Below are 13,385 nucleotides of genomic sequence, written 5' to 3'. Positions count from 1 at the left end.
AGTCAGAAAGTTATAGGTTCTGAATACATGCCGATCCCTTCAGTCCAATCCTCAGCCATCAGTGGCTCAGTGCATGGAGGTAATTGGATTGATTGTGGCGGCAATGGACATCATTCCGTTTGCTCGTTTTCATCTCAGACCTCTACAACTGAGCATGCTCAGACAGTGGAATGGAGATTATGCAAATTTCTCTCCTCAGATAGATCTGGATCAGGAGACAAGGGACTCTCTTCTTTGGTGGTTGTCGCCGGATCATCTGTCCCAAGGGACGTGCTTCCGCAGACCCACATGAGTGATAGTGACAACGGACGCCAGTCTACTAGGATGGGGAGCAGTCTGGAATTACCTGAAGGCTCAGGGTGTGTGGACTCGGTCGGAGTCTCTACTTCCAATCAATATTCTGGAGTTGAGAGCAATATTCAATGCGCTTCAGGCTTGGCCTCAGTTGGCTTTGGCCAAATTCATCCGATTTCAGTCGGACAACATCACGACTGTGGCTTACATAAATCATCAGGGAGGAACAAGGAGTTCCTTAGCGATGACAGAAGAATCCAAGATAATTCGGTGGGCGGAGGCTCACTCTTGTTTCTGTCATCAATCTACATCCCAGGAGTGGACAACTGGGAAGCGGATTTTTTGAGCAGACAGACGTTTCATCCGGTGGAATAGGAACTCCATCAGGAGGTCTTTGCCACCCTGATTTTCAGATGGGGCAGAGCGGCGCAGTATCTTATGGCATCTCGTCAGAATGACAAGCTCCCGAGATACGGATACAGGTCCAGGGATCCTCAGACCGAACTGATAGATGCCTTGGCAGTGCCTTGGTCATTCAACCTAGCTTATGTGTTTCCACCGTTTGCTCTCCTTCCCCGGGTGATTGCTCAGATCAAACAGGAGAGGGCTTCGGTGATTCTTATCGCTCCTGCGTGACCTCGCAGGACTTGGTATGCCGATCTGGTGGACATGTCATCTCTGCCACAGTGGAAGCTTCCATTGAGGCAGGACCTTCTCATTCAGGTACCCTTCCATCATCCGAATCTAGTTTCTGCAGCTGACTGCTTGGAGATTGAACCCTTGATTTTATCTAAGCGAGGGTTCTCTGATTCGGTCATTGATACCTTGATCCAGGCACGTAAGCCTGTTACTAGAAAGATTTACCATAAGATATGGCGTAAATATCTTTATTGGTGCAAATCCAAGGGCTACTCATGGTGTAAGATTAGGATTCCTAGGATTTTATCTTTTCTCCAAGAAGGATTGGAGAAAGGGTTATCAGCAAGTTCCTTAAAGGGACAGATTTCTGCTTTATCTATTTTGCTACACAAACGTCTGGCAGATATTCCGGATGTTCAATCTTTTTGTCAGGCTCTGACTAGAATCAGGCCTGTGTTTAAACCTATTGCTCCTCCTTGGAGTTTGAATTTAGTTCTTAAAGTTCTTCAAGGGTTTCCATTCGAACCTATGCATTCCATAGATATTAATTTGTTATCTTGGAAAGTTTTATTTTTTGTTTCTATTTCTTCTGCTCGCAGAGTTTCTGAGCTTTCGGCATTACAATGTGATTCTCCTTACCTTATTTTTCATTCTGATAAGGTAGTGTTACGTACCAAACCTGGTTTTCTTCCTACGGTGGTTTCCAACAAAAATATTAATCAGGAAATTATTGTTCCTTCATTGTGTCCTAATCCTTCTTCTAAGAAGGAGCGTCTGTTACATAACTTGGACGTGGTCCGTGCCCTGAAGTTTTACTTACAGGCGACTAAGGAATTTCGTCAATCATCTTCATTATTTGTTGTCTTTTCTGGGAAACGTAGGGGTGTGAAACCTACGGCTACCTCTCTTTTCTTTCTGGCTGAAGAGTATCATCCGTTTTGCATATGAGACTGCTGGACAGCAGCCTCCTGAAAAAATTACGGCTCATTCCACTAGGGCTGTGGCTTCCTCATGGGCATTTAAAAATTATGCTTCTGTTGAACAGATTTGCAAGGCTGCAACTTGGTTGTCTCTTCACACTTTTTCCAAATTTTACCAGTTTTTGGGAGAAAGGTTCTTCAAGCAGTGGTGCTTTCCGTTTAGGTTCCTGTCTTGTCCCTACCTTTCATCCGTGTCCTATAGCTTTGGTATTGTATCCCATAAGTAAGGATGAAATCCCTGGAATCGTCATATCTTGTAAAAGAAAAGGAAATTTATGCTTACCTGATAAATTTATTTCTTTTACGATATGACGAGTCCACGGCCCACCCTGTCATTTTCTAAGACAGGTCTTTATTTTTGTTAAACTTCAGGCAGGCACCTCTACACCTTGGCTTTTCCTTTCTCTTCCTAACTTCGATCGAATGACTGGAGTGGGAGGGAAGGGAGGAGCTATATATACAGCTCTGCTGTGGTGCTCTTTGCCTCCTCCTGCTGACCAGGAGGCGATATCCCCTAAGTAAGGATGAAATCCGTGGACTCGTCATATTGTAAAATAAATAAATTTATCAGGTAAGCATAAATTTCCTTTTTATGCAAACTATTTTTACTTCATTAGCTCTTTTAGGATATGCACGGATCTCAACATGTTTTATGGCACTTTAAATATTTGTTTGTAAAGCTATTGTTACTTCTGCTTTGAATAAGTTAAAAGTAACATTTATTTCCTATTATTCCTTATTTTCTTAGGTTAGTGGAGGAAACCTTTACTGTCGATGAGGTTTCAGATATACTGCAAGGTCTTGAGTTGTTGGTACATAGTGAAGTTGAATCGGAACTAATTAACACTGCCCACACTAATGTGTTATTGCTGCAGCAACTGTTTTCTCAAGCTGAGAAATGGTATCTGAAACTCCAAATGGATATTTCTGAATTGGAAAACAGGTATTTTGTCATTATATAAAATGAAATATATATTTAGAAGCAAAATATATTTAATGGGTGGCACTTTAACTTGTGTTAAATATATCACATTTGGTACGTGGGACATTGCGTCCGATTCCACATAGACTCAAACATTTATATGTACTATACATAATATTAAAGACTTAGCACACATTAAGGAACATGAAATCCCAAAAAAATTCTTTCATGTTTCAGATAGAGTATGCAGTTTTTTAAAACAAATTTCCAGTTTACTTAAATTGGCAAATATACTCCATTCCTTTGGTATTGTTTGTTGAAGGAGCATTGCACTACAGGAAGCTGGTTGACCCAATGACAAACGGTATATATGTGTAGCCATCAATCAGCAGCTATCACCATGTAGTGCATTGCTGCCCCAGAGCTTACCTGATTAGTCTTTTGAACAAAGGATACCAAAATATCAAAGCAAATTAGATAATAGTCGTCATTTGGAAGTAGTCTAAAAGTGTACGCCCTATCTGAATCTTGACAGAAAGTTTTTGGGTTTCATGTCTCTTTAGATAAATTCAAAACCCTAAAACCTAAATATTAAAAGCACTTAAGATTGGGCATCATATAAGAGGCTGACAATAGTACAGCATAATAACAGTAAGCAATCAAAAGCTATAATGAATATACTATGCTCAAGAGTCTTATGATATAAATAATGTCCAAATGTAGCTACCGTCCGTCTCTCAAGGGTTAACACCCGTCTGTAGTAATAAGCAGTGGCCAGACCTCAGTTTTGATGTATATGTAGCAGCAAGGGAATTTATCTGACAAAGTTGCAAATACATTTGGGCATTTAAGGGTTAATGGCCTAAAAGCTACTCGTGATCCAGGATATTGAATTACACCATTCATTGTGTTTTATAAGTTGCTTTACTCAGTAGAATAATGAAGGCATTATCCTGCTATTAAAATTTATAAAAAAAAAATATCTTTAGCAACAGTAATTTTCAGATTTGCAGTAAAACAGAATTGTTACAAACCACGAGTCAGAAAATTGTTCTAAAACCTGCATTTTTCTATGCTGGTTATTTATCTTAGAAGAAAATTGACTGCTGTATATATAGTCCTAATAAAATGACAAAGATTTGAGGCTACCTCTGTTGTGAGTCAAAGATTCTAAATTTAGAAGTTGTCACGAAAATATGCGCAACTAATTTCTGTGTTATAAAATTATCATTTTAGTACTCAAAATAAACAATATTCATACTTCTATGTAAACAAACTTCAAACAAGCAATACTATATCCATTCTGGCTCGCAAAAGCACCAGTATCTTCTTATTAAAGTGATATGAAACCCACATTTGTACCTTTCATGATTCAGATAGAGCACGCACTTTCTAATTTACTTCTATTGTCAATTTTTGTTCATTCTCTTGGTATCTTTATTTGAAAAAAGCAGGAATGTAAGCTTTGGAGCTAGCCCATTTTTGGTTCAGAAACTGGGTAGCACTTGCTGATTTAGCCACTAATTAGCAAGCGCTACCCAGGTGCTGAAACATAAATGGGTCGGCTCCTAAGCGTAAATTCCTGTTTTTTTAAATAAAGATAGCAAGAGATTGAAGAAAAATTGATAATAGGAGTAAATTAGAAAGTTGCTTAAAATTGCATGCTCTATCTGAATCATTAAAGAAAAAAATTGGGTGTCATATCCCTTTAATATATGTATAGAGTCAAGATACACACATTTAATTTTTTGTAAGCTTCAGTCTCCTCTAACAAATATAGTACATATTTGTTACAGTAGAGGACTATTGTTATATGATCAAAGTACTGTAAAAGTCCTTTCTGTTTCAGACACAAATCATATTTAGTTTAGAAAATTGGAAGGGCAACTAATATGCACTGGTTGTGGCCCCTAGTCTCAAGGCTGGGCAAGCTTGCTCCATACTCTTCTGTAAATATTTGTCTTACAGCCGATCAAATTAAGTCATTTTCTTTTCTTTACCTTGTGCTTTAGAGAACTGCTGGATCAAGTTGCTGAATTTGAAAGGTCAGAATTTACTTCAAATAAAAAGGTATCCTTAAGTTCCTTTAAGGCAATCATAATAATCAAACACAATTTTCTTATTGATGCTTGAAACACTTAACAGGAAACCCCAAAATTGTATTTTGTGATTCGGATAGAACATACAATTTTAATCAACTTTGCTTCATTCTCTTGTTATCCTTTGCTGAAAGAACAGCATTGCACTACTGGCAGCTAGATGAACACATCTAGTTAGCCAATCACAAGAGACAAATGTGTGCAGGAACCAATCAGCAACTAGCTTTCACTAGTGTATGATATGTACGTATTATTTTTCAACAAGGGATACCAAGAGAACAAAGTTAATTTAAAAGTGTCTTAAAATTACATGTTCTATCTGAATCATCCAAGTTTCATTTTGACTTTCCTATATCTTTAATACACTTATACAAATGGATATCTGATAATTTTGTTCAGTTATATATATATGGTATGGTGTTGTTGCTATGTATATAAATGTGCAAGTTTAGAATTGCTAAATTCTATTCAATCCCATTGCAGTGGGACATGAAACCCAAAAAATGTCTTTCATGATTCAGATAGAGAATACAATTTTAAACCACTTTCCAATTTACTTCTATCATTTAATTTGCTTCCTTCTCTTGTTATCATTTGCTGAAAGGTTTATCTAGGCAAGTTCATGAGGAACAGAGAAACTAGGTTCTAGCTGTTGATTGGTGGCTGCATATATATATTGAATGTGATTGGCTCACCCGTGTGTTCAGTTAGAAACTAGTAGTGCATTGCTGTTCCTTCAAGAAATGATACCAAGAGAATGAAACAGATTAGATAATAGAAGTAAATTAGAAAGTTGTTTAAAATGGTATTCTCTATCTGAATCATGACAGAAAAATTTTAGGTTTCATGTACCTTTTAAGGCACTGGTTTTCAATCCTGTCCTCAGGCCTCCCTAACAGGCCACATTTTGAGGATATCTGAACTGGAGCACATGTGAAATAATCAGCTGATTAGTAAACGGTTATTTTACCTACTCTTATAACAAGGTAATCCTGAAAACCTGGCCTGTTGGGGAGGCCTGAGGACAGGTTTGAAAAACAGTGCCTTATGGGGACGTGTGTATGATGTAATAAAGGGATATATCAGATATAGTTAAAGTCCCACTCTTGAGCCGCAAGCCTTACAGCAGAACACAGCAGTTGTATGTAGCCACCAATCATCAGCAATTCCCTGCTTAGGACCTGAAATGCTTGAGGTTGCCAAGTGGGACTTAGAGGGACACGAAACACAGTTTTTTTTTCTTTTGTGATTCATATAGACCATACATTTGTAAGCAATTTTCCAATTTACTTCTGCTATCTATTTTGTTTGATTCTCTTGCTATCCTTTCTTGATGGAGTAGCAATGCACTACTAGGACCTAGCTGAACTCATCAGTAAGCCAATCACATGTGCAGCTACCAATCAGCAGCTAGCTACAAGCTTCTGAGCCCTACTAGGTATGTTTTTCAACCATACCAAGAGAATGAAGCAAATTAGATAAAAGAAGTACATTTGAAAGTTGTTTAAAGTTGTATGCTCTGTCTGAAAAATTAAAAAAAAAAACATTTTGGGTTGCATGTCTCTTTAACCCCTTAGCTGGGATAAGAAGTGCAAAAAAATCATATAATTTAACACATTAGAAGATTTAATTCTTGTTATATTGTTAACATAAACATGTTGCTAAGTAATAACACAAATGTACTAATTGATCATTTTTGTTCCTTGTAAATACAAAACTTTAGGCAAATACAGAGCTAATCAAGCCCAAACTTGCACCACTGAATGAAGGGGGATCTTCAGAGCTTCTAAACAAGGTGGGTTACTTAGTCTCCTATTACTAATTTAGAAATTGGATTTTTCTTTTTTTTAATTTGGCCACGTAGGGCAGAAAGAAAAACCTTAATAAAGGTCAGTGATTTGAAGTGTTAAAAAGACAGAGGGAGGACAGTGGCCGGCAGTGTGCATAGAACACTTCATAAGGCGCTAGCATTTGATGACCCTTTGGAACACTTCTCATGTGATGCGCATAAGCAGTACTGCTTCAGTATTTGCCCTTGGCAGGGAGCGTATCAAAGCATGTTTTCTGTAGCACAGTATGGCCCATGCAATACAGCGTCTAATTAGCTCATCAGCCGAGCAATCTTATTATTATTATTATTAATAATAATAATAGGCTTACTCTTTTTACTTGCACCTTTGTCTTGATACATACAGATAATATTAATAAAACATAAATAACACTTCAGTCTTTATTGCACGATTTAATAAAATGTGGGACTAAACTTCAGATTTCCAATATTTCAGGCTCGTACAACTAATGTTATTTTAAATGTGTGCTGAAAATCTTTAGGCTATTGAGGCAGCATCATAGAAAAAGTCTGGCTCATGCCGGTAGTCACAGTGGGTTTCCCAAGCATTATGCAAATGATTGTGAGAGTGCAGAAACTGATGTACCCACATATTTTTGAAGAGTTATGTATGTGTACCCTTTAATATTATTCTAATATTAATATGGCATTCCATGCTCTTTTTCTGCAAACAAATATTTATAAAAGTTTATTATTTCTGAAGGAAATTGCAAGGCTCTCTGAAGAAAATGAGAAACTGAAGGCCCGTTTAAAAACAATAGAGACTCAGGTAATTCCAAAGACTTTACTTTACATGTCATGATGTTCTTATTAAATATACAGTCCTATAATAATTATTCTTAAAGGAATACGTTACCCAATGTTTTAATTGTTTCATGAATCAGATAGAGCATGCAATTTTAAGAAACTTTCTAATTTGTTCATATTATCAAATTTTCTTCGTTCTCTTGGTATCTTTATTTGAAAAAGCAGGAATGTAAGCTTACGAGCTGGCCCATTTTTGGTTCAGAACCCTGGATATCGCTTGCTGGCTACATTTAGCCACCAATCAGCAAGCTATACCCAGGTTCTCAACCAAAGATGGGCCGGCTTGTAAGCTTATAATTCTGATTTTTTAAATAAAGATACCAAGAGAACGAAGAAAAAATAACGGGAGTAAATTAGAAAGTTGCTTAAAATTGCATGCTGTATCTAAACCATGAAATAAAAATGGGTTTAGTATCCCTTTAAGGCAATTAGGTGTACAATTGAAATGTGTATGATTTTATCATGATGTTTGTGTGTATTTTTTTTTTTTTGCTTATTGACTCTCTTTTATAATTGGATTTTTGTCGTGTTTAGTTATTTAGTGCTTAGACACTATCATTTTTGTTTGTTTGTTTTTTTGCCTGTAAACAATTTTTTCATAAGCGATTGAATGTACTATGTGATATCCCCACTTAACAAAATACTTTTGTGGACTATGGTGGTACATATTTAAAGGGACACAGTACTTCTTTCTGTAATGTATATGAAAGACTAATGGTGAGACATAAGAACGAAGAAAAATCGATATTAGAATTGAATTAAAGTGTTGTTTAAAACTACATGCTCCATCTGAATCATGAAAGAACATGCAGTTTTATACAATGTTCTAATTTACTTCTATTATCAGTTTTTCTTCTGTTGAAAAGCAGGGATGTAAGCTTAGGAGCCGGCCCATTTCTGGAGCACTATACGGCAGCAGTTTTGCAAGAAAGTTATCCATTTGCAAGAGCACTAGGTGGCAGCACTGTTTCCTGCCATGTAGTGCTCCAGATGCCTACCTAGATATCTCTTCAACACTGAATTTCATTGGTATTAAGCAAATTTGATAATTAAAGTAAATTGAAAACTTTTTAAAAAAATGTATGCTCTGTCTGAATCACAAAAGAAAATGCTTGGGTTTTATATCCCTTTAAATGGACAGTGTGTACAGTAAAATAGGTTTCCTCTTATTGTGTTTCCACCCACTCATTATACCAATTGCAGAGTTTAATATGTATGGGACATTTCTCCTTTATGTATATTTTTTACATTACATAGTCATCTCTTCTAGATGAAACCACAACCCAATGAAATTGGCTAAGCTTCTAGGATGAGCAGATTTAGTTAATTATCTGCCTAATTATATCCAAAGTCTTCCTTATTTTATTACTCAGTGTTTATTCAAACACCAATATATAGAAAAAAACAAAGGAAAATTAATATTTTAGTATCTTTCTGTCACAAACTTTCAAGTTTTTTATAACCATTGCTTATAGGACCACTAAATAAAGCAGAATTAAATAAATGACAACTGCGCTAAAAAATGCAATAAAAACACAATGCAATCGCACTTTGGATTTGAAATGAGCAGTAGAATATTTACCAGCAAATTTCATAGTTAATCCAATTGTCCCTGCCCTTGTAGCATGTGACAGCCATCAGCCAATCACAAAATGCATATATGTATATACTATGCACTTTTACACATGCTTAGTAGAAGCTGGATCCTCAAAGTGTGCATATAAAAAGAATGCACATTTTGATAATGGAAGTATATTGAAAAGTTTTAGTTTCTCTTGTAAGGTGTATCCAGTCCACGGATTCATCCTTTACTTGTGGGATATTCTCCTTCCTAACAGGAAGTGGCAAAGAGAGCACACAGCAGAGCTGTCCATATAGCTCCCCCTCTAGCTCCACCCCCCAGTCATTCTCTTTGCCGGCTCTAAGCAATAGGGTGTCTCTCGGAAGGGTAAAGTGAATGTGGTGTTAGATTTGTAGTTTTTGTTCTACAAGCAAAAGTTTGTTATTTTTAAATGGTACCGGTTTGTACTATTTACTCTCCAGCAGAAAAGGGATGAAGATTTCTGCAGAGAGGAAGATGATTTTAGCATGTTGTAACTAAAATCCACTGCTGTTCCCACACAGGACTGAGGAGTACAAGAAAACTTCAGTTGGGGGGAACGGTTTGCAGATTAGGCTGCAATAAGTTATGTTCAGTCATTTATTTCTAGACAAGACTGTGATAATGCTAGAAAAGGACTGATAAGATCCCCATGAGGGAAGGGTAAGCTTTATTCAGAGACTAAGTATGGAATTACAAGCTTACATAACAGGGCTAATTTATGCTGGTTGACACTTTTTTATGGCAAACGGTTTTTACTTATAAACATCGTTTTTGAGACACTTAGAAGGTCCCTTTGGGTTTCTTTTAGTGGTTGTTACCCACATGGCTAATATAATAACTCCTAGCAGTGTTTCTTTAGGCCTCTCAGCACTGGGGTAAGGTGGGAGGGGCCTATTTTCACGCCTCAGATGCGCAGTTAGATTGACTAGATCTTCAGGCTGTGTTCACATGGTGGCTCCTGCTACAGTTTGAGGACCCATAAGAAGCTTTTTCCCCATAAATCCGACTCCTAAGGGAAGGTAGGGCCACAGCAGAGCAGTGGCAAGGTGCTAAATTTGTTTTAACCGGTCTGTTAGCTTACTATTGATCCGGTTTGGGCATTAAGGGGTTAATCTATTTTTTTGCTAGTTGTGCAATCTTACCAATGCTTTAGGTACATACTGTGAAAATTTCAGAAAGTTTGGTGCATTTTTCACTGTTTTGGAAAATTGTGTGCCTTTTTTATTCCTTAAAGGCACAGTAATGTTGTGTTTTTGCTTGATTAATGTGATTTCTAAGCCTGTTTGTCTTACTACTAGTCTGTTAAACATGTCTGTCACCAAGGAAAATCCTTGTTCAATGTGTTTAGAAGCCATGGTGGAACCCCCTCTCAAAATGTGTCCCACGTGTACTGATATGTCTATACATTTTAAAGACCATATTGTTGCACTTAAAAATGTGGCCCAAGATGATTCTCAGACAGAAGGTAATGAGGATAGCCCGTTGACCTCTCCCCAAGTGTCACAACCAGTTACGCCCGCTCAAGCGACGCCTAGCACCTCTAGCGCGTCTAACTCTTTTACCTTACAAGATTTGGCGGCAGTTATGGATAATACCCTCTCAGTATTTTTATCTAAGCTGCCTGTGTTACCTGCAAAGCGTGATAGCTCTGTTTTAAGAACAGATTATGAGCATTCTGACGCTTTAGTAGCCGTATCCGATATACACTCACAACTCTCTGAAATGGGGGCGAGGGATGTGCTGTCTGAGGGAGAAATTTCTGATTCGGGAAAGGTTGCTCCTTAGACAGACTCAGATACGTTGGCTTTTAAATTTAAACTAGAACACCTCCGTTTATTACTCAGAGAGGTATTAGTTACTCTGGATGACTGTGACCCTTTGGTGGTTCCAGAGAAATTGTGTAAAATGGACAAGTACCTAGAAGTTCCTGTTTACACTGATGTGTTCCCGGTCCCTAAGAGTATTGCGGATATAGTAACTAGGGAGTGGGATAGACCAGGTATTCCGTTTGTTCCCCCTCCTGTTTTTAAGAAAATGTTCCCCATATCTGACACCACGCGGGACTCGTGGCAGACGGTCCCTAAGGTGGAGGGGGCTGTTTCTTCACTTGCTAAACGCACAACCATACCAATTGAGGACAGTTGTGCTTTTAAAGACCCTATGGATAAAAAGTTAGAGGGTTTACTTAAGAAAATTTTTGTTCATCAAGGTTTTCTTCTCCAACCTATAGCGTGCATTGTTCCTGTAACTACTGCAGCTGCTTTCTGGTTCGAGGCGCTGGAAGATGCGCTCCAGACGGAGACCTCATATGAGGATATTATGGATAGAATTAAGGCTCTTAAGCTGGCTAATTCTTTTATCACAGATGCCGCTTTCCAACTAGCTAAGTTAGCGGCAAAGAATTCAGGTTTCTCCATTCTGGCGCGCAGGGCGCTATGGCTCAAGTCCTGGTCGGCCTATATGTCGTCAAAATCCAAACTGCTGAACATCCCTTTCAAAGGAAAGACCCTTTTCGGGCCTGAATTGAAAGAGATTATCTCAGAAATCACTGGGGGAAAAGGCCATGCTCTCCCTCAGGACAAGTCCTTTAAGACAAAGAACAAACAAAATCATTTTCGTTCCTTTCGAAATTTCAGGAGCGGTCTCGCTTCATCCTCCCCTGCTGCAAAGCAAGAGGGTAACACTTCACAACCCAGGGCAGCCTGGAAACCTTACCACGGCTGGAACAAGGGTAAACAGGCCAAGAAGCCTGCAGCTGCCTCCAAGACAGCATGAAGCGGTAGCCCCCGATCCGGGACCGGATCAAGTAGGGGGCAGACTCTCTCTCTTCGCTCAGGCCTGGGCAAGAGACGTACACGATCCCTGGGCCTTAGAGATTGTATCCCAGGGATATCTTCTAGAATTCAAGGACTCCCCTCCAAGGGGAAGGTTCCATATTTCTCGTCTGTCTACAGACACAACAAAGAAAGAGGCGTTCTTACGCTGTGTAGAAGACCTACATACAATGGGAGTGATCCACCCAGATCCAATTGCGGAACAAGGGCTGGGATTTTACTCAAACCTGTTTGTGGTTCCCAAAAAAGAAGGAACTTTCAGACCAATCCTGGATCTCAAAATTCTAAACAAATTCCTCAGAGTCCCATCCAAGATGGAGACCATTCGGACAATCTTACCAATGATCCAGGAGGGTCAATATATGACTACTGTGGATCTAAAGGATGCGTATCTACACATTCCTATCCACAAAGATCATCACCAGTTTCTCAGGTTTTCCTTTCTGGACAAGCATTTTCAGTTTGTGGCTCTCCCTTTCACAAAGGTGCTAGGGTCCCTCCTGGCGGTGCTAAGACCACGGGGCATAGCAGTGGCGCCTTATCTAGACGACATCTTAATTCAGGCGTCAACTTTCCAAAGAGCCAAGTCTCACACGGAAATCGTAGTGGCCTTTCTGAGGTCTCACGGGTGGAAAGTGAGCATCAAAAAGAGTTCTCTCTCCCCCCTCACAAGAGTTCCCTTCCTAGGAACACTAATAGACTTGGTAGAAATGAAAATATTTCTGACGGAGGTCAGAAAGTTAAAACTCTTAACTACTTGCCGAGCTCTTCATTCCATTCCTCGGCCGTCTGTAGCTCAGTGCATGGAGACAATCGGACTAATGGTAGCGGCAATGTACATAGTCCCTTTTGCATGGATACACCTCAGACCACTGCAACTATTCATGCTCAAACAGTGGAATGGGGATTATGCAGATTTGTCTCCTCAAATACAGTTGGACCAGGGGACCAGAGATTCTCTTCTCTGGTGGTTGTCTCAGGGAATGTGTTTCCGCAGACCAGAGTGGAACATTGTAACGAACGACGCCGCCAGTCTGTTGGGCTGGGGTGCTGTCTGGGACTCCCTGAAAGCTCAGGGCTTATGGTCTCGGGAAGAAGCTCTTCTCTCGATAAACATTCTGGAACTGAAGGCGATATTCAACGCTCTTCAGGCATGGCCTCAGCTAGCTACGGCCAAATTCATCAGATTTCAGTCGGACAACATCACGACTGTGGCTTACATCAACCATCAAGGGGGAACGAGGAGTCCCCTAGCAATGATGGAAGTAACCAAAATAATCAGGTGGGCGGAGGATCACTCTTGCCACCTCTCAGCAATTCACATCCCAGGAGTAGACAACTGGGAAGCAGATTTTCTA

General features: G+C 39.1%; 1 protein-coding gene across 1 annotated transcript in view; it reads left to right on the top strand.

Annotated features, from left to right (window-relative positions):
* LZTFL1 (leucine zipper transcription factor like 1) overlaps positions 1-13,385 on the top strand; it is a 72,186-nt gene that overhangs the window by 31,526 nt on the left and 27,275 nt on the right. The window contains exons 3-6 of the mRNA XM_053714487.1: positions 2,662-2,856; positions 4,848-4,905; positions 6,658-6,729; positions 7,487-7,552. Of these exons, the coding sequence (XP_053570462.1) occupies positions 2,662-2,856; positions 4,848-4,905; positions 6,658-6,729; positions 7,487-7,552 (391 nt within the window). The remainder of the gene's footprint in view (positions 1-2,661; positions 2,857-4,847; positions 4,906-6,657; positions 6,730-7,486; positions 7,553-13,385) is intronic.

This window comes from Bombina bombina, chromosome 5, assembly GCF_027579735.1.
Source record: "Bombina bombina isolate aBomBom1 chromosome 5, aBomBom1.pri, whole genome shotgun sequence".
Lineage (NCBI taxonomy): Eukaryota > Metazoa > Chordata > Amphibia > Anura > Bombinatoridae > Bombina > Bombina bombina.
The sequence above is the reverse complement of the archived record's forward strand: the minus strand, read 5'-3'. Positions and strand labels throughout refer to the sequence as shown.